The 21103-nt window shown below is 48.6% G+C and overlaps 2 protein-coding genes across 2 annotated transcripts in view; both read left to right on the plus strand.

Annotated features, from left to right (window-relative positions):
* COMMD7 (COMM domain containing 7) overlaps nt 1-21103 on the plus strand; it is a 911502-nt gene that overhangs the window by 519467 nt on the left and 370932 nt on the right. The gene's annotated exons all lie outside the window — the stretch shown is intronic.
* On the plus strand, nt 30-20017 carry PLAGL2 (PLAG1 like zinc finger 2). The gene is made up of 3 exons (XM_049779251.1): nt 30-127; nt 5828-6201; nt 14953-20017. Exons 2-3 carry the CDS (start codon nt 5942-5944, stop codon nt 16181-16183), a joined length of 1491 nt encoding a protein of 496 aa, XP_049635208.1. The 5' UTR covers nt 30-127; nt 5828-5941; the 3' UTR covers nt 16184-20017.

The raw sequence follows: 21103 nt of genomic DNA on the forward strand, positions 1-21103 counted from the left end.
CGAGCGCCCGCTCGCGCGGCTCCCACAATGCACCGCACAATGGCCCGACCGCCGCCACTACCGGGGCCTGAGCGGGCCTGGCGGAGCCCGAGCGCGGCCCGGCCCGCAGCGCGGGGCCCCGAGCGTGGTGAGTGCCGCCGGCCTGGTGCCCGGGGGGCGGGGGGCGGGGGACCGGCGCCCCCCACGGCTGCGGGGCCCTCCGCGCGGTCTCCCCACTCTCCCAGCCGGGCCGTCAGCCTGGGCCCAGAGAAGCCCCGCTTCCCCCCGGGGGGACCCCGATCCTCTCCCCTGGCTCCGCAGCCGAGTTCGGGGCGATCGGGGACCCGAAAAAACAAAAAAGCCCGCTGGGCCCCCCCACTTTTCGGAGACCCGGAGGGAACCCCCACTCCCGACCCCCCCAAGACTCCGATAGCTAGATAACGCGTGGCTTGCTTGACCTCCCTTCCCCAGACCCGGGTCTGGGGGACCCCGATAAGCTGCACCTGCTCCCTCCCTCGCTCTAGACACGCCTCCCCGGAGCCACTAAACCCCCTTCCCGGCGGCTCTCGAGCCCCCCCACTTTCATTTCCCACAAGTACGAGCTCCCCCTTTTCTCAACTTCTCTCCAGTAGAGTCGCGACTTTAGCTTAACTTAGTTCAGCTACTCCTGGGGGACCCCCAAGTCAAGGCGATCCGATTCCCGAGTTAACTTCCCCGGGTTAAATCCCCCCCCATACCCGCGCCCCCAAACTTTCGAGATCGCAGATACCAGCCATCCATCCATCCCCATGACTCTCTGAGACTTGGGAGGGTCAAGGAATTGGACCTCGAACCGTCTTTAACTTAACCCGGCTTCTCGAGCTTTTATAGTTGCCCCACACCCCATTTTTTTTTGGGGGGGGGGAGTCCTTGGAGACCATGATAAGTACCTCCCTAGCTTTGCCCTTTGGAGCTTAGAGCAGCCCCTACTTCTTTCTCTCTCAATTTCTAGATCTTACCCCATTACCCCACCGTGGTTCGGATCCATCTCTCCCTCAGCCAGTGTATGGGTCTAGAAAGTACCCAAGGAGTCGTCATATCCCCGTGGGGTGGAGAAAGAGACCCCAGACTCCTCGCCTTGGCTTAGGGGGACAAGTGGCGGTGCTTTCACTTGGGTGCTGGGCCTTTCTTCTCTCTGCCTTGGCGGTATGTTTTGCCACCTGTCAACCTGGGCCTGATGCATCCTGGCCTTTCTAACCTTCCCGGTAAGGCAAGGGCCCCCGATTGGGGTGTGGGGGGTGTGTGAAGGATGAAGCCTCATACGGTTTTTACTCATGGAAATGGGGCTATCGTGTGAGCCACCACCGCCATTTGCTCCTGGCAGCCCCAGGAGTGGGAGGCAGCAGGGGAACCAAGGCTGGAGGGAATCAAAGAGACTCCAGAGAGCCCATCTCCACTGTCAGAGGTGCTGGCCGCCCGAGAGTCCGGCCCAACCCCTGCTAATCCTGTTTGATGTCTCCTGGAATGATGCAAGTCATTGAGACTCGCCAGCCTCCCTGTAATTTAATTCTCCCACCACTCCAGGGTGTGTGTGTGTGTGTTGAGAGAGAGAGGCAGGAGAGAGAGACAGGAGAGAGAGAGAGAGGAGAGAAGAGAGAAAAGAGAGAGGAGAAAGAGAGAGAGGAGAGAGAGAGAAGAGAGAGAGAGAGAGAGAGAGAGAGAGAGAGAGAGAGAGAGAGAGAGAGAGAGAGAGAGAGAGAGAGAGAGAGAGAGAGAGAGAGTGTAAGGGGGCAGCTCGCCCGCCCCGTGCCCCTCTTTTGGCCAGCCATGCGGTGTGTCTTTTGGATTTATTGCTGGTATCCAGGTCAGGACCTGGTTTCTTTCTCCTCCAAGGTTATTTATAATTTCCCCGTTGCTATTTTGGCTTCTGTGTAAGGGAAGAGTTAGTGTGTCTCCCCCCCTCCCCACCCCAAGGAACTTTGCTGGGTGTGTTTCCTCCTCGGCAGGTGTTGAATTGAGTTCTTCAGATCCCCAAGTAGCTCTTGGGGCAGGAGGGATAAAAGCTATTTTAGGGTAGCCACTGAAGTGGAGCTGTTAATCCTCTGTGGGTCTCTTTAGTTAAAGAACCCTCTGAGCTTAACCCTTTCTGTGCTGTAGGGGGGCTTGATCTTTGGGGGAGGATTGGGAGAATTCAAGTGTGGCCGCTGAAGGTGGGAACTTGCAACTCGATACAAAGGCAAAGATAATAGCGGCCTTTTGTTGGGGACTTACAGCTCGCCCAAGCCCTGTGTTGAGCCTTTTGCATACCTGACTAAAATAATCCTTACAACAAGTCTGTGAGGTAAGTATTTTTAGCTTCAGCGATGAGGAAACAGGCTAATAATGGAGAAAGAACAAAGTTTCTATAGAGATGATGTAACACCATAAAAACTATAGTTTCATCAGAGGGCAGCAGACATCAGGACATACAACAAAGGACAGGCAGACGGGGAGGTTTGTCTCTGATTCAGCTTCCCCAGAGGGCCGGCCAGAGTTCCCAGCAGTGTTTGTATCTGGTGCCCGATACCTCCATAGAAGTGTTTTCTAGCGTGGACATCTGGGCGAGAAAGAACTCTGCCCTAGGAGATGGGACTCCAGGAGGTAAACAAAGGGGGGCCTGCTTACAGGAGATCTGTGAGGGAAAAGGGGAAGGCCCTATTCAGGGGAGATGCTGGGAAGGGAAGGAAGCTCTGAGGCCTGAGAAGAAACATTTAGGAGGAGGAAAAAAAGAAGTACTACGCATGTCTCGTGTGTTAGAGGCAGATCAGCTGAAGCCTCTGCAGGGCCTTGCATGTTCTTAGCACATCTGTGCCCGATTTCCAAGGGCATTTTTTCATCTGTCCTCTATGAGAACCTTATATAGGTAAGAATAATAAACCCTGCTTTGGAAATGGAGGCATCTGAGGTGGAACAAAGTAACCTGCCAGTGGTTTCATGGCCTTTTAAGAGGCAGCTCTGATAGAAAGTCCAAGGTTCTTTTCATGCTACCTCCCTCTTCAGATCAGGCACCAGACAGAATCACAGGGTGAAAACTTAGTTATATCAGTAACTGGGAGGGATTGATTGTGTTTGTTTTATGGGAACAGGTTCCGTCAGCTTCTCTATAGTTCAGGTGAGAACATGAGACCAGAAGAGCAGCTTTGAAAGAGAAGCAGAATTTGTTCACAGTTTGGCCTTAGGAAGAAGTCTGGAGGAATAGCCTTCTGAGTTTGTGAGACGAACTCAGGAATCTTTCTGGATCAGAGGAGTTTGCAGACCAAGACTGGAGGGAAGCAGACTAGATTTCCAGAAAGGTTCTTAAGGGAACACAGACAGATTTGGTTATGCAGCAACCTGTCCGGTTACTTCGACAGGGCCTTTTAAGAAGTGTAATGGGAATAGGATCAGGGCGTTGGGGGCTTTCTTTTTAAAGCTAGAGCCCCATTGAATGCAGATCAAGGCAAGTACATGGTGGTAGCCTTCCTGTTTGGTTCGATCAGTATTAGCCTCGTGAGCTACCACCAGCCTCTTTCCTAGAAGCCCATTACTCACTCTTTCAGTAGCAGTGTGCTAAGCTGCTGTTTCTTGTTTGTGCTTGTTCAGGAGAATAGATGAGGTGGACGTGTGGGAGGTAGGGGATGTACTGTTCTGTTTCTGAGTTTGTGCGGAATTTCCAAGCCTCGGCTCCCCTCTCACATCAGCCAAACTGATACGTCTTGCTTCCCTCTGGCTGCCATTTCCAACTGACCAAAGGCCGGCTGAGGAGCACAATGCTTGATAGTAGAAGGAGCAGAATTTGACTTTGAAAAAGGTAGAGGAAATTCCTTTCAAACTCTGTGCTCATTCTCTGCCCGGTTCCAAGGTATATTGTAATCACCAGTATTATAAACAGGTAATTCCACCCTTACGAAGAAGGAGGGGACTTAAACAATGAAAGGCAGCCAGCAGAGGCCTTTGAGGTTTGTAGCACAACAGGCAAATATGCCATAATGATTCGAAGGCTCAAGTGGGACTAGTTTTTTGTGCTACCTACTCCTCCCTCGCATGTGACTCATGCACAGTACAGCCATCTTTGCGCAGAACTTTCTAGGCAAATTTCTACTTGGATGGGAAAATGTTTCTCGTATTACATTCAACAACCATTTCTTCAACAAGAGGAATGATTCCTGAACAGGACAGAGCTCATGTTAATGAAGAGTGAGGCTCTCTGGGGCATGAACCTGCTGATCCTGTCATCTTGTTCCAGGCAGTCTGTTGGATGAATAGTCACTGTAAGCAGTAGGTGCTAATGAGCTGAGCAAGCATTCTATAGCCCACAATTAGTTTGTATGGTTGGAGCCCTCCCCAGATTCTCATGGACAATCCTCACACCGATTTTACTCAGGGCCAACTTAGTGCTTGTGGTTGGCAATTTTGATCAGCCTGGGAGTCTGAATATGAGTGTGTTGTCTTTCCCCTTTGGTAACTCCCAAATTCTCTTGCTCCAGATTAATACAAGAAAGGAATCCTATCAGCTTTGCCCACATGTATCCCTCTCCTCCCACAAGGGACAAATTCAGATATTAAGGTTTTGGTTTCCTGTTTTAGGAGGGCTATACGCTCTGTTTAAATCAGAATTTCTGATCTTGTGAGGGTCAATTTATATTCAGTGATAGTTTACTCATCTAAAAGACGCTGAGATTCCTTTCTAGATGTAGGGTATACGGAGATGAAAGATAAATGATCTGAGCCCTCAAAGAATCATGAGTGATGGAGACTCAGTTCTAATGCAAGCATGTTACCTGCTCATAATAGAGAAAAGCACATATACCCTGAGGGTCGGGGATGGTGGAATACAACAATTTGTGGTGTTGGGCAGATTTTGCTAAAGAAGCAGAGTCTTGGGCCCCTGGACCAAAAGACTTAGAAGTAGTGGAATTTAGGATATCCCCAGTTCTGTTTGAGGGGAAACAAAGTCTGTCTTTGCCCTCCTCACACAGCCTCTTGCTATTGATGCTATTGCTAAGAAACAGAACTGATCCAAGAATGACTTCCAAGATATATGTTTCCTAAGTAAAGATTTTACAGGGCTCAAGAGAGTACAGTGGGTGCTTGTCTTGCATGTGGTCAATCTACTTTTGAACCCTGCATCCTGAGCCCTGCCAGGACTGATCCCTGAGTGCAGAGCCAGGAGTAAGTCCTGAGCATTCTGGTGTATCATTAAATCTTTCTTTCAAAAATAAGACTTCTCTTGCCTTTTGGGCATTTTATTGCTCCTTAACTCTTCCATGAGGAAGAGAATTGTGGAAAGTAGTGGGTGAGGGAGAGGTAGGATTAGGGTTAGTAGAAAGGATGTAAAAGTGAAGTCAGGGGGACTAGAGTGATAGTACAAAGTGTTGGGCACTTGCATTGCACAAAGCCAACTTTGGTTCACTCCCCAGCATCCCATATGATCCCCTGAGCACTTCCAGGGTTAATTTCTGAATGCATAGACTGGAGTAACCCCTGAGCATTGCTGGTTATGTACCCCTCCCCCCCAAATGTCAGGAAAGAAAATTTGGGATTTGGGTTTTTTTTTTCCTCAGATTATTTTGTTTTGTACTAGCCTGAGAGGTACTGGTAATTAGTTACCAGTAAACACTTATTAACCACTGAATGCTCATATGATTACCTCATTTAATCCTCAAATATTCTTAGGATATAGTTTATTAGGCCCCCTTCATAAGCGAAATGCTCAGAGAGTTAACTAATTGGTTGAACGTTGTGTGGCTTCTAAGCGGAAGGGCCGGGATTTGAGTAGGGCTCACACTGCCTCCAGAGCTCTTGTCTCTGTGGTATCAGGCCCCTAACACCAGGTGTTCTGCTGTTTCAGGTGAAGAGGTTGTTTTCTGAAGGCTGCATCGGAGACTGTGACAGAACAGAGAACCCATGTGGAGCTGATGGGGAGGTTTTCTGAGTAACATGGCCCTTTGCCATTAGCCTTGCCATGACCACATTTTTCACCAGCGTCCCCCCCTGGATTCAAGATGCAAAGCAGGAGGAAGAAGTGGGCTGGAAATTAGTTCCCAGGCCTCGGGGCCGGGAGGTGGAGAGTCAAGTGAAGTGCCAATGTGAAATCTCGGGGACATCCTTTTCAAATGGGGAGAAGCTGAGACCTCACAGCCTCCCCCATCCAGAACAAAGACCATATAGCTGCCCTCAACTGCACTGTGGCAAGGCTTTTGCCTCCAAGTACAAGCTGTATAGGTAGGTAAGACTTACCTCTTCCTGCCCATGGTTCCCTGAGTCTCCCCACTCAGTGTGGGACTTTATCTGTGGCAAAAAAAAAAAAACAAACCAAAAAAAAACCCCAAAAACAAAAAAAACAAAACAGATTACTTTGTCCCGTAGAGACATACCAGCCATAGGAGATTGCTTAATATTTCTTATTCACTAAAAATTTTTTGTGTTTTTTTGGGGGGGTTGGGAGGGCAAGTTTCCTAAGCAGATACCCAAGCTCTTGGGACAGGGGGTGTCACTCCTAGAGATGCTCTTTGACAGCTAATTCTGTGGTTCGGTTTTCAGGCCCAAGAATACATTGCTGTTCAGGTGGTAGGATCTAGGAGCCTTTAGGTTCATAGCTGGCAAAACTAGGGGACTCCATGGCTATCCCTGGTGTCACTTGGGTAGCCGTGTGGTGCTGGGGATCAAGTGTGGGGATAGCTACATGCAGGTAACCCTAGTACTGTCTCTTCAGCCCCCAAGGTATTTTGTTTGTTTTTGGACCACCCTTGGCTATGCTCAGGGCTTACTAAGGTATTTTGTATCAGAAAACTAGAACCCAGGGGCCGGAGAGATAGCATGGAGGTAAGGCGTTTGCCTTTCATGCAGGAGGTCATTGGTTCGAATCCCGGCGCCCCATATGGTCTCCCGTGCCTGCCAGGAGCAATTTCTGAGCCTGGAGCCAGGAATAACCCCTGAGCACTGCCGGGTGTGACCCAAAAACCAAAAAAAAAAAAAAAAAAAAGAAAACTAGAACCTGGTTGGGTGTTACACAGCCATGAGTAAATAAGACTGAATACACTTTTTTTTCAGTATAACTTGCCCCACCCTGTCAGGTAATAGCTAGAATCTTACTCAGAGATTAGCCATCAGTCTTTGAGTATTAGAAGGCAAAGGAGGGCCAGAGAGAGAAATCAATAGGCTAAAAGTGCATGCTTTGCATGTGAGAGGCGTGGGTTCGCTTCCCAGCCTCATCCAAAAGTCCCCTGAACACTGAGCAATGAATACTGCCTGGTGTAGTCCCCAAACCAAAAACAGAAGGAGGAGGAAGAGGAGGAAAAGGAATCTAGATAGTCCTATCTGTAAGTTTGGAGACTCAGGATGGGGAAGTAATTCACACATATTGCCCCACCCCTTAGATCCTGCATTGCCTCTTTGCGGAATCAGTCTGCTCAGTTGGTTTCTTCTGTCCCTGCTTAAGGGTTTCTTCTTCCCCAGAGCATGACTGGGAAAGGTTTTCTGCCCAGGCCCATTCAGATATTTAGAACATCATTCATGGGCCGTACAGTACAGGCAGACACACTGGCAGCCCGTGAAGAAGGGCTAGGCCACAGGATCTTGTGCGCCTTACATGGTGTGCTGCCTGGTTATTTCCCACCCCTGCTATAGAGACTCTGATGTTCTCTAGGCCACTGACTTTCTTTTTTTTTTTTTTTTTTTTTTTTTTTGGTTTTTGGTTTTTGGGCCACACCTGGCTTTGCTCAGGGGTTACTCCTGGCTGTCTGCTCAGAAATAGCTCCTGGCAGGCACGGGGGACCATATGGGACACCGGGATTCGAACCAACCACCTTTGGTCCTGGATCGGCTGCTTGCAAGGCAAACACCGCTGTACTATCTCTCCGGGCCCTTTTCTTAAAAACACCTAAGCCTAAACATCTCTACTTAAAGTGAAATGAATACAACAGTTCTGGTATAAAGAGGTAAAGGTAGAGCAACCTTAAGAGAAGAAGTTCTGGGCCAGAGAGATAGCATGGAGGTAGGGCATTTGCTTTGCATGCAGAAGGACGGTGGTTCAAATCCCAGCAGCCCATATGGTCCTCCGAGCCTGCCAGGAGCAATTTCTGAGCGTAGAGCCAGGAGGAACCCCTGAGCGCTGCTGGGTGTGACCCAAACCCCTCCCCCCAAAAAAAGAGAAGGGGTTCAGGGGCTGGAGCTACCTCCAGCTAGGACATTGGCTTTTCATAAGGCTAACGTGGGTTTGATCTCTGGCATCCCATAAAGCCCCCCAAGCATAGCCAGGAATAATTCCTAAGTACAGAGCCAGGAGTAAACACTTAGAACAACTGGTGTTGATCAATAACCAAATACATAAATCAAGAGAAGGGGTTCTAGTTAGAAGCAAATGTTTTGTCCTTAACTTTCCAATAGAAGAACCATAAATGCGTTTTCTGCAAATGAGTTAGTGCTGATGCAGAGGCATTTATTTATCCGCCCATCTCTTCAGCGAGAATTAAGATTGAGCCCTTGCTATATACATACTAGGCACAGGTACTAGAGATTGGGACAAAGTAGGGACCCAGATAGAAGGAGGTGCTGGCCTTCATTGTTTGCTGGCTTAATAAATAGCAAACAGGTAACAGATAGTTCCATATTCTCTCCCCGATTTTCTGCAATTCCAGATACCTGTTGTCACCTACAGTCTCAGAGAGTACATTTGTGTATGATAAAGTACTTTGAAGGAAAGATCACATTACCCTCTGTGCCATCTCTGGTTCTGTCCTTGTGCTCTTGTACTTTAGTTGAATTCTAGTCCGTTGTCCTTATTGCTGTTCTTTTGTTTTTCTTAGTGACAGTATGAATGTCACTGCAGGAAAGGACCTGGTCCCCCTGAGGCAGGATTCCTGAGTCCACAAAGAAGTCACTTTGCTTTTAAGTGAATTACTAAAGCTCTTTGATCCTTAGTTTCCTTACCTGCAACATAAGAGAAATGGCAGACTCATCACATCCTTCTCCAACATTCCCAATTCTCATCTTTCCTAGCTTGTCACTGCAGTCCTTAGGTTGGAGCACTCACATTTGGCCTGATGGTGACAATTTCTTGCTACTCTCCAGGTGGAAAGGGCGATTGAGTGCTGTAATGGAGAGAGTTGAGGCATGCCTAGGTAAATCCAGTTCTTAGGAAGGCCTATGTTTAAGGGCATGCCCTTTACTGATGTGGACATTCAAGCTGTACTGTACCCTTTTCTGCTGAGTACTTAATGGCAGCTCAGCACTGGTAACAGAGCTGTTACCAGTGGGCCCTTGCAGCCTGGCCGAGTGACTGTGAAAGTACCAAGGCGGGCTGGAGTGGTGGTGCAGTGATAGGGCATTTGCCTTGCACATGGCTAACCTAAGATGGACCGCGGTTTTATCTCCTAGTGTCCCATATGGTCCCCCAAGCCAGGAGCCTGAGCATCCCTGGTGTGGTCCAAAAGAACCCCCCCAAAAAAAACAAAAATAAAAAAACCTGAGGAGTTATGACTGTTATTTTGGGACTCTGAGCTCCTTTCCAACTGAGAGCAGGTAAACCAATAGACATAGAGGTGCTATGTCATAAAAAGAATTTAAAATTTTGCTTGTTACCATGGTAGTTTACACAGTACAAATAGGCAAAATGATTTGTCCATATTGGAAGCCATTACTCTTCCCAAAAGGTAGAGTTATTTCTATGGGTCTCCATCTCTTTCCTTTCCTCCCTTTCTTTTCTCTTCCCTTCTTATATCTGGCAGTTCTTGGGCCCGCTACTGGCAGGGAATCGTGTGCCAGGAATTAAACTCAGTTTTTTTTTTGTTTTTTTTTTTGTTTTTTGTGGTTTTTGGGTCACACCCGGCAGTGCTCAGGGGTTATTCCTGGCTCCAGGTTCAGAAATTGCTCCTGGCAGGCACGGGGGACCATATGGGGCGCCGGGATTCGAACTGATGACCTCCTGCATGAAAGGCAAATGCCTTACCTCCATGCTATCTCTCCGGCCCCTAAACTCAGTTTTTTTTAAAAAACAAAAAAAACCAACTCAGTCCTACTGCATCCCTCAACCTATTGAACAATCTCTCCTGCATTTCTTTTTTTTTTTTTTTTGGTGCACAGCCAAGGATTATTTGTATGCAGAGCATTCTACCACTGAGCCTCATCCGGGGCTCCCTTGCTGAAACATTCAGACATATATTCCCACTCCCTTTTGTGGGGAGACATACTGGATGTGCTCAGGGCTTCTCATTCTGTGCCCAGGGAGTACCCCGGCATAGCTTGGGGAACTATATAGAGTACTGAAAATCAAAACCAGGGTTGGCTGCCTAAAGTTAAGCGCCATACCTGCTGTACTATCTTTTCAGTCTATATATTCCTATCCTTTTTATTTCAAAAGGGGTTATAAGATACATGCTGTATTGGACTTCCTTTTAAAATGTTTTTTATAAGGGCAACCCCTAGTGGTGGTCCAGAGGTCCCATGGGCTACTCCTAGAGGGTCTAGTTCAGTGCTCAGGCCTGGTGAGTTTGGAGGCTATAGGGCCACACTCAGCAGAGCTGGGGTCAAGGGTGGAGAAGGCATACCTGTACTAGAGACTGAACTCCTGACTTTTTTTGGGGGGTTGGGAGGGGCTACATTTGGCATTGTTCAGGAGTTAATCCTGGCTCTGCACTCAGAAATCGCTCCTAGAATACTTGGGGGACCATATGGGATGCTGGAGAATCTAATCCAGGTCTGTCCTCGGTTGCCAGCATGCAAGGCAAACGCCCTATTGCTATGCAATCGCTCAACTTGGGTTTGGTTATTTATTTATTTATTTATTTTGGTTTTTCCTTCACACATTTTTTTTTCTTTTTGGTTTTTGAGCCACACCCGTTTGATACTCAGGGGTTACTCCTGGCTATGCGCTCAGAAATCCCCCTGGCTTGGGGGGACCATATGGGACGCTGGGGGATCGAATCACGGTCCGTCCTATGCTAGCGCTTGCAAGGCAGACACCTTACTTCTAGCGCCACCTTCCCGGCCCCATCCTTCACACATTCTTAAACCTCTTTTTTTTTTGGGTCACACCCGGCAGTGTTCAGGGTTTTTTCCTGGCTCTGTGCTCAGAAATTGCTCCTGGCAGGCACGGGGGACCATATGGGATGCTGGGATTCGAACCGATGACCTTCTGCATGAAAGGTAAACGCCTTACCTCCATGCTATCTCTCCAGCCCCACATTCTTAAACCTCTTGAGCTAACTTTTTTTTTTTTTTTGCGGGGGGGGGGGGGGGGGCTCTGGGCACTCCTGGTGATGTTCAGGGGTTACTCCTGGCTATGCATTTAGAAGTCGTTCCTGGCTTGGGGGAACCATATGGGGTGCCGGGGAATCAAACCGCAGTCCATCCTAGGTTAGTGCATGCAAGGCAAATAAATGCCTTACTGCTTGTGCCACCACCCCATCCCCTTGAGCTAACTTTTAACTTCATTAAAGCCATTTTTTTTTCCTTCCCAAGTAATACTAAAGTGTCCCAAAAGCCATGTCCATAATACTGACCTGCACCCAGTGAGTCCCAGTGATGGTGGATGCAACTGGTTCTACACTCAGCAGTGATGGTGGGTGCCTATAGTATGAGAATCAAACTTGGGGCCTCAGGCATGCACTGAAGTCCTTTGAACTATATATCATCCTTAATCTCATATTTTTGGGTTTTGTTTTGGGGCCACACCTGACAATGCACAGGGATTACACCTAGATCTGTACCCAGGAATTACTCCAGTAGTATTCGGGACTATATGGAATACAAGGAATTGAGCCCAGGTCAGCCACGTACAAGGTAATTACCCTGCCTGCTGTACTATCACTCCAACCCTAAACCTTATTTTTTTTTTTACTTCCCTTTATTTTGAGTTTTTTAATCCCTTGCACTTCTGAGCACAAGAAGTTTAACTATGTTTTACTTGCCCTTTATTATGTCATAACTATTGTTTTGGAGCCACCTCTGGTGGCACTCAAACATTACTCTTGGCTCTATACTCAGAAATCACTACCGGCAGGTTTGGGGGACCATATGGGATGCTGGGGATTGAACCCAGATTGGCTGCTTGCAAGGCAAAAATCCTACTTCTTGTGCTATCACTCTGGCCCCCTTGTCATAATTTTTTTCATATAGCATATGAAAAGGGGATTGAGACAGAGAGAGCTTAAAAGGCTGAAAGTAGGGTCGGAGTGGTGGCGCAAGCAATAGGGCGTTTGCCTTACATGCGCTAACCTATGTATTTATTTATGTATTTATTTATTTGGTTTTGGGTCACACCTGGCGATGCTCAGGGGTTACTCCTGGTTCTGCACTCAGAAGCTGCTCCTGGCAGGCATGGGGGACCATATCGGATGCCGGGATTTGAACCACCTCTGTTCGAATCAGCTGTGTGCAAGTCAAATGCCCTAGTGTGCTATTTCTCTGGCCCCCTAGATATGATTTCTGAGTGCATAGCCAGGAGCAACCCCCGAGCATCACCGGGTGTAGCCAGAAAGCAAAAAAAAAAAAGACTGAATGCATGCATTGCATGTTGGGTCCCAGGTTCAGTCCCCAGCACTACCTGGTTCCCAGAACATTACCAGTAGTTCCTAAATAGCACTGGGTTGTGTTCCCATTATCCCTCCTTCCCTGTCGGTCCCCCTCTCCCATCCCACCAGAAAGAAAAAACACAGGACTGCGGAAATAACTCAAAGAACTGGAAAACATGCTTTGTATTGATGAGCCCCAGTTTCCATCAGATTCCTCATAGTCCTCTGGTCCCTGCTGGAAGTGACCCTTGGAGAAAGAACCAGGAGAAGCCCTAAAGCATTGTCAGGTGTGACCCAAATACAAAAGAAGTAAAGGAAGTATATTTACGTCATTCAGCATTAAAAAGGCACCAACAGATATACAACAAAAATGATCACATCCATTCATAAAGTGGCCATTCTCACCATAAGCAAGGTTTTGGTTTTTGGGCCTCACTCAGCAGTGCTCAAAGCCTATTTCTAACTCTTTGCTCAGAAATCACTCCTGGAGGGGCCGGAGAGATAGCATGGAGGTAAGGCGTTTGCCTTTCATGCAGGAGGTCATTGGTTCGAATCCCTGCGTCCCATATGGTCCCCCCTGCCTGCCAGGAGCAATTTCTGAGCCTGGAGCCAGGAATTACCCCTGAGCACTGCTGGGTGTGACCCAAAAACCACAAAAAAAAAAAAAAAAAAAAATTACTCCTGGAAGGATTTGGGGGACCATTTGTGTTAGGGGCAAATCTAGGTCAGATGTGTGCAAGAAACATGCCCGGCTTATGGATTACCTCTCCATTCTCCTAAGTGTTTGTTTTCTTGGTATAACTTTCCAGGAATATTTAGGCACAGCAAATATACCATATTTTTTATATTATAAGATGCTCCCAACCAAAAGACACACATAATTTTTAGACAAGTAAAACAAGAAAAAATTATTCTAAAGCAGATGGTGTGTACTAAAATATTTAATAAATGCAATGCGAGATGCCGTCAGGAGATACCAGGTGGGAATAACCAGCCTGCGAGGTAAAGTATATTTACAATACGCCGGTCCACAGCTGGTTAAACATATTTACCTAACTTTTTTTTTTTTACATCAGAAAATAAAAATACATTATTTTTTGGGGGGTGGTCACACCCGGCAGCGCTCAGGGGTTACTTCTGGCTCTGCACTCAGAAATTGCTCCTGGAAGGCTTGGGGACCATATGGGATACCGGGATTCGAACCACCGTCCTTCCAGATCAGCTGCTTGCAAGGCAAACACCCTACCGCTGTGCTATTTCTCTGGCCCCTAAACATACATTTATTTAAATATTTTTCATTAATATTAAAAAAACTAAAGTTGCAGCAGCGATGAAATAGTCTTAAACGAAAGCTCCATATGTGACAGTGAAAGTGTGTCAACCGATTGCTCGCACTATGTGGTATGTCTGCGCAATAAAGGGGCCTAACACTGTGGATGGCAAGTGATTTGTATAAGCTCTCCTCCCCTGCACTCAGGCTTCAGCTCCAGGCAGCATTTGCTCCATAAGACACACAGACATATCCTCCACATTTGGGGGTGGAGGGATTGCATCTTATGGTACAAAAAATACAGTATATTGGGGCTGGAGAGATAGCATGGAGGTAAGGCATTTGCCTTGCATGCAGAAGGTCGGTGGTTTGAATCCCAGCATCCCATATGGTCCCCTGAGCCTGCCAGGAGCGATTTCTGAGCCTGGAGCCAGGAGTAACCCCTGAGTGCTGCTGAGTGTGACCCCCCCTATCTCAGAAACTTTTATGTGTAGTTACATATAAAGCTGTTTTTTTTTTCCATTTGTGCCATACTATGGACTTACCATAATTTAATTCGTTTTCTATTGATGGATATTTAGTTTTTTATTTTTGTTTTTATTACAACCAATGCTATAAAGAATAGCATTATAGGGGCTGGGGCGGTGGTGCTAGAGGTAAGGTGCCTGCCTTGCCTGCACTAGCCTAGGACGGTCCGATCCCCCGGCGTCCCATATGATCCCCCCAAGCCAGGAGCGACTTTTGAGCGCATAGCCAGTAGTAACCCCTGAGCGTCACCGGGTGTGGCCCAGAAAACAAAAACAAAAACAAAAAAAAAGAATAGCATTATAGGGCCAGAAAGATAGTACAGGAGTTAAAGCACTTGCCTTGAACATGGCTGATCCCAGTTTTGGCACCATAACCTAACCCTAACCCCCAGCACTCCAGGAAAGACCCAGCAACCCCCAGAAAACAGAGTTGGAAATAGTCCCCAGCACCGTAGGGTGTGTCCCCGGATCTTAACTCTCACCTTCAAAACATTACCTGTCCATAGGTGATTTCAAGTGGGCGAAAATCTGGAAATTGGCTGTAGAAAACAGTTGGCATTGTGTCCCACTTGATTGCATGGCTCTGCTGTCCTTTTTGTGTGTCTCTTTCCCCGTTAATGGAGAGGGATCTCCCTTTTTTCTTCTCTCTCTCTTGTTCCTTCTCCAGGCATATGGCCACCCACTCAGCTCAGAAACCCCACCAGTGCATGTACTGTGATAAAATGTTCCACCGCAAGGATCATCTGAGGAACCATTTGCAGACCCACGACCCCAACAAGGAGGCCCTCCACTGTTCTGAGTGTGGGAAGAATTACAACACAAAGCTGGGCTATCGGCGCCACCTGGCCATGCACGCCGCCAGTAGCGGTGACCTGAGCTGCAAGGTGTGCCTGCAACCCTTTGAGAGCACCCAGGCCTTGCTCGAGCACTTGAAGGCCCACTCACGCCGGGTAGCAGGCGGGGTGAAGGAGAAGAAACACTCCTGCGACCACTGTGACCGGCGGTTCTATACACGGAAGGATGTGCGGCGGCACCTGGTGGTACACACAGGCAGGAAGGACTTCCTGTGCCAGTACTGTGCCCAGCGGTTTGGCCGCAAGGACCACCTGACCCGCCATGTGAAGAAGAGCCACTCGCAGGAGCTGCTCAAGATCAAGACAGAACCAGTAGACATGTTAGGCCTTCTCAGCTGCAGCTCCACCGTCAGTGTGAAAGAAGAGCTGAGCCCCGTGCTGTGTATGGCCTCACGGGACGTGATGGGGCCCAAGGCCTTCCCGGGCATGTTGCCCATGGGCATGTATGGCGCCCACATCCCGACCATGCCCAGTGCGGGCGTGCCACACTCCCTGGTGCACAACACGCTGCCCATGGGTATGAGCTACCCCCTGGAATCTTCCCCTATCTCTTCCCCAGCTCAGCTTCCTCCAAAATACCAGCTCGGATCTACCTCATACTTGCCCGACAAATTGCCCAAAGTGGAGGTGGATAGTTTTCTGGCGGAGCTTCCTGGAAGCCTGTCCCTCTCATCCGCCGAACCCCAGCCCGCCTCACCTCAGCCGGCGGCAGCTGCGGCCCTCCTAGATGAAGCACTGCTCACCAAGAGCCCCGCCAACCTCTCCGAGGCCCTCTGCGCTGCTAATGTGGACTTTTCCCACTTACTGGGCTTTCTTCCACTCAATCTGCCCCCATGTAACCCACCGGGGGCCGCTGGAGGCCTGGTCATGGGCTATTCCCAGGCTGAGGCACAACCCCTGCTCACCACTTTGCAAGCTCAGCCGCAGGATTCCCCAGGAGCTGGGGGGCCGCTGAACTTTGGACCTCTGCACTCCTTGCCTCCTGTCTTCACATCGGGCCTGAGCACCACCACTCTGCCTCGTTTCCACCAGGCATTCCAGTAACAAACCTCCACCCCAGGAGGCCTCAGCTCAGTCTTGGGCTCTCTGTCAGGGAACTTCAGCACCCACCCCGTTTGCATCCCCTATGAAGGCAGCTGAACGTTCAGAGCTGGGTTCCAAGAGAAAAATTCCAGTTTCTGTTTGGAGCACTTGGTTTGAGGTTCAGGCTCTAGGATCAATTTCAGGAGGAGCCATGAGCCCCAACCCCATGAGAAGATCTCATACCGTGGGACTTCAGGTATATTTCCTTTCCTTTTTATTTTGTCTGAAATGCGAGTCATGCTTGACCTCCTCCATCTCTAACGCATCAGAACCCCCTTCTCTTTGGAGGGGGGAGAGGCCTCTTGGCGACACAGAGGGATTCACATTGGGTGACCTCACGAGAATGAGCCCAAGAAACCTGCCTTCTGGTCCCAAACTGCAGACGCCTCAGCAGTCTGTCAGGCCCTGCTGCAGAGGGTCACTTGCTCCATCGCCTGCTTCCAGGCAATGGGCAGGAGAGAGGGTCTCTGTCTAGCACCCCACCCTCCTCTGTCTGTCAACACCTCCATTTTCAGTCAGTGTTGTCCAGCAACGGTACCGTTTACACAGTCGCCTCAGACACACCATTTCACCTCCCTTGCCGCTCAAGCTGTTAGCCTTAGAATGATTGCAGTGAACTTTGTTTCAACACTGTGAATCCATTCCCATCAGTCCATTCCAGTCGTCACCAGCCAGAACCACTTGGTACCTGGTGTTCACTGGAGCCCTGTTTACAAGGTGGAGTCGGGTCTCGCTGACTTCTCTTCATTTGAGGTCACATTTTTTTTCCCCTGTGGGGAAATAAACTGACTTTGGACTGCTTCACTCTCTGCCATCTTCCATGACTGTGTGTTGGCCTCTCTCTTCAGTGATCGCAGAAGACAAGCAAAAACAATGGAGCAGTCTTCTCACAGGTCTGCAATTCTGTTTTTCTCCAAGTCCCTCATGACCCCCTCCACCTCTCTTTGAACCAGAGAGGGGAAGAAATGCAAGACACCCCCAACTTTATCACCTCCCTATTCCCTGACCCCCCCCACCCTGAACATCATGAGCCTGTATCATTAGTCTCAGAAGGAGGAACTCAGGGTCTGGGATGGTGTGGAGAGCAAAGGAGAGGGTATGAGTACCTCATTTGTCTCTCTCTCAACTGTTCCTTTTCCAAGAAGTTGTGGATTGTTGGAAGAAGGGTTTTCCACAAGTTAGGACTGGGCCTAGTCCATGGGTACATCATCACCTCCCATCCCACCCTTGTTTCCTATCTCGAGTTCCCTCCTCTCCCCTGCACATGCCAGGCCCTGTGAACTCAAGGCCACTGTGCTTCTCTGTTCCTGTTGAAGAATTTCCACCTTCCTCTTGTGCAAAACTCCCTATCTCCTCCATTTTATTGTCAGCAAGATTTTCTCCAATGATTATTTCTTCTGTTCTGACTTGTGGGGCTTTCTACCACAGACAGCATGGCCCTTACCAAGCTGAACTCCATTTCTGCTTCATCTCAGTTCTGCATGGGCTTCACTTCCCATTCGTGGAAGGGAGGCAGCTCGGGGACCACCACTGTGGGGCCCTCTTGAGATGCCTCCATTCGAATTCAGAAACACACTTCTACCTCTTTACTGTTAACTCCTATAGATGCAGTCAGCAATCTCCGGCACGTCTCAGCCTCCCGCTGGCTTCTCCACTAGGGTTTCAGGACAAACTACCAAGAAACTGCCTCAATCTCCTCCCAGTCCTCTCCCTCTTTCGTCTAGAAATCACTTTGGTTTATCGTCAGGAACTGATCAGGTCCGAGACCCAGGCTTCTGCTTCAGCCTATGCCAGTACTCTCTCTGAGGTGAAAAGCCTTAAAATACAGCTCCCTGGCTCTTGAGCGGAAGCATTGTGGAGCCAATCAGCATGTTTTGATTTAGGCAGGGTAGCACGGGCTACCTTTGAGGCAAAACAAAATCAGATATAAAGATGTCTGAAAAGGTTATAATCAGACTAGGTGATTTACTTCTAAAAATTAATTTCAGTGAGTCCCAGGGACTAATTAAGGTTTGTTTTTAAAAGCGTCCGCCTCGGTTCGCAGCCACCTCCTGCATGCTGTGCATGTTAAAGGGACTCGTATTATGGGAAATGGTACGCGAGGAGCCATGTGGAACTCTGCCATTCTCCCTTCTAGCCCCCTCCCCCCATGCCCTTCACCTGCTCCCCCCCTTCTCTGCTACCCACCCCTACACAATGGTGAGTGGGCCTCTGGCCACAAACTATAAAGACTGTTAAGAGGAGCTCCCTCCTCTCTGCCTGCTTTTTCCTATTCCTTCCTTTAACTGGGAAATTCCTAGGATAGGCAAAGCAATGCTGTTTCAACGTTTCAACCTTCCAACCAGGGTCCTGCCCCTCTCCCACATAGTCCCTCTTAGCCTGTCCTTCCTCACCTTCTTCCCCCTCTTTCAGTGCCCTCACCACATCACCCACAAGGAACTTCCCTAGCACTGTGAACCTTGCTGGTGCAGAGGAACATCTGTTTTGTTTGTTTTGTTTTGGACCATAGCTACCCAGCTGTTTCTTAAACTTCCCTTCCTAAAATTAAAAAAAAATGGAAAAAAAGGCTTATTGGCCTGTTTTTATTTTCAGAGGATGAGAATAGCTTTGTCCACACAGTACCAAATCCACTTGCATCCCTTTATTGAGGCCATGAACTTAAGGGACTTCTACCCAGGACAGGAGCCATGGCACTCTGGCAGAGACCAAACAGGGACCAGGTAAAGGGGTGCCATCTCTTTCCCCAGCACTCCTCCAGTCCCTGTGTGCAGTGAGTTGCTCTGTGCGTGGCTGGCAGGCACCTCCGTCCTGTACAAAGCTGGGTCAGGCTGAGTTCACCCAGCTCGGGTGCACGGTTGTGCATATCTGAGGCAGATGAAGGAGGGAAAGGAGCCCCTGCGTGTTCCCACCCCCCTCCACAAATGGCATTTTGTTACGAAAATCCGGGAAGCAGGTGTGATTACTCTCATGCTCGTAGATACTATCCTAAGTTGAAATTCCTCCGCTACCCCCAACTTTTCCTTAGTAGCCCCTGAAACCTGCCCCCTTCCTATTCTGGTAGGTAGTGTTTTCTCCCGCCACTCCCTTTTCCCCTCTTATCTAGGAGCTGTTTTAAGCACGATTTTTTTTTAACAGTTTATATTGTACAGGATCAATATTGCTTTTTAACAAGGATATTTATGTAATAAGAAAATTTGCCTTAGGCGGGTGTTGGCCAGAATAGTCCAGATTCCTCTGGGACCCGACCCTGGCCTCTCCTGGAGCTCTGAACCTGCTGTGGAAGAAGTTGGCTGTGGTCCCCGCTGGAGAGTTGGGGTGTAGTGAGGGAAAGAGGTGTCGGGTTTTGACAGTAGAAAGAGTCACCCAAGAATCTAGTGCCTCTGTGGAGGCCCGGGTAACAGCTTTCCAGTCATTTCCTTTAGATGCAAGCTGATGCCCATGACGGCAACTCCACCTCCAAGATTCGAATGCACTAGATCTGAAACACCACTTCTTGCACCCTACACGGATCTCCTCTAGTGGTCAAGGCATTGGAGCCATTCTTCTGTGACGCCAGATTATTTAAAGAGAAAAATACAAGCAAGACAAAACCTTCTAGCACTTTGTAAACACAGTGAATAACCTCTTGGAGTATTTTTGGCTTTATATAAAACAAGGTTTTTAATTGTAAAGTATAAGTGCCATTAGAAAAATGCACAGGGCATATCTTTGTTAAAGTAGATTTTTCAATGTTTTACAGAATTACATTTTCAAAAGTTTTTATAATGAAGTTGTTTATTAAAAACTTCTGAATGATGCGTTTGGAAGCTGTGTCCCTGTCTGGGGCAGGGTTGGAGGGACCCAAGGGAAGAACGGGGACCTTGGTGAGGTGAGTGGCCTTTTGACAATGGCCATCTTGAATACAAGGGTCAGAAATTCAAACGGGGGCTGGAGCAGTAGCACAGTATGTACGGTGTTTGCCTTGCACGAGGTCAACCTGGGTTCGATCCCCGGCATCCCATATGGTTGGTCACCCAAGCCTGCCAGGAGTAACTTATGAATGCTGAGCTAGGAGTAACCCCTGAACGTCCAAAAACAAAACTGAAATTTCACATCACAGAAAATGCCAGATGTAGTGCAGTCTTTGGGGTGAATGCAGTGGCTCAAACAGATCCATTTGGTATCCTTCCTCATCCTGGTTAAAGCAGTTGTGACTTTGTCCTCAGACTACAAAGTGGCAGCCCCTGCTTAGGGTGTCTTCATGCAGCTGTTTTGAGAAATAATCCCCTACCTAGCTCTCAACAGAAGTCCCAAGCCGCATCTCCCTTCTTGCCGCCTGGGGTTCTGTGCTACCCCGCAGCTATTCATTATAAATCAGTGATAGTATCCTAGTGGTTTTACAAAGGAAATTCTTTGGGGGTACTGTTGGGACGAGAAAGGAAAGCTGTTGTCCTAGGACAACAGTTGAGTGAGGCCCTGACCTTGCACACACAAAGGGTTTAAAGCTAGGAGAGTCTCAGAGTAGTCATGACCTTTGTTTCAGGGCCACAACCTTTGTACACTTGAACAACTATCCTAAACAGTAAAGCCAAAGTGGGGTGTTGAGGCCAAGGAGATTCATGCCCCTTACCTGCCCCAGATGTGGGAAATAGAAATCAGGAGTGGGGTCTGTGATGAGAAGTTGACTTGTCTGTCATGTGGTTGTTCCTGAGAGGTACAGCCCTGCCCTTCACTCCGTGTCTGCCACAGGAACCTTACTAGTTTGGGGCCAGTACCTGATAGTCGGGTCCCCAGAGAGCAACCTCCTGGGTTCTCCAAGGGGCAAGAGCCCCTTTCGAACCTCACATCCAGGACAGCATGTGAGAGGTGGAGTGTCTGGGGAGATGGAAGAAGCACACACAT

The sequence above is a fragment of the Suncus etruscus genome, chromosome 9, assembly GCF_024139225.1.
Source record: "Suncus etruscus isolate mSunEtr1 chromosome 9, mSunEtr1.pri.cur, whole genome shotgun sequence".
NCBI lineage: Eukaryota > Metazoa > Chordata > Mammalia > Eulipotyphla > Soricidae > Suncus > Suncus etruscus.

Bases quoted from the DNA above. Each gene is read 5' to 3' on its own strand.
- PLAGL2 (XM_049779251.1), top strand. From the start codon at position 5,942: ATGACCACATTTTTCACCAGCGTCCCCCCCTGGATTCAAGATGCAAAG. The intron at 6,202-14,952 runs GTAGGTAAGACT...TTCCTTCTCCAG, and splicing joins TCCAAGTACAAGCTGTATAG to GCATATGGCCACCCACTCAG.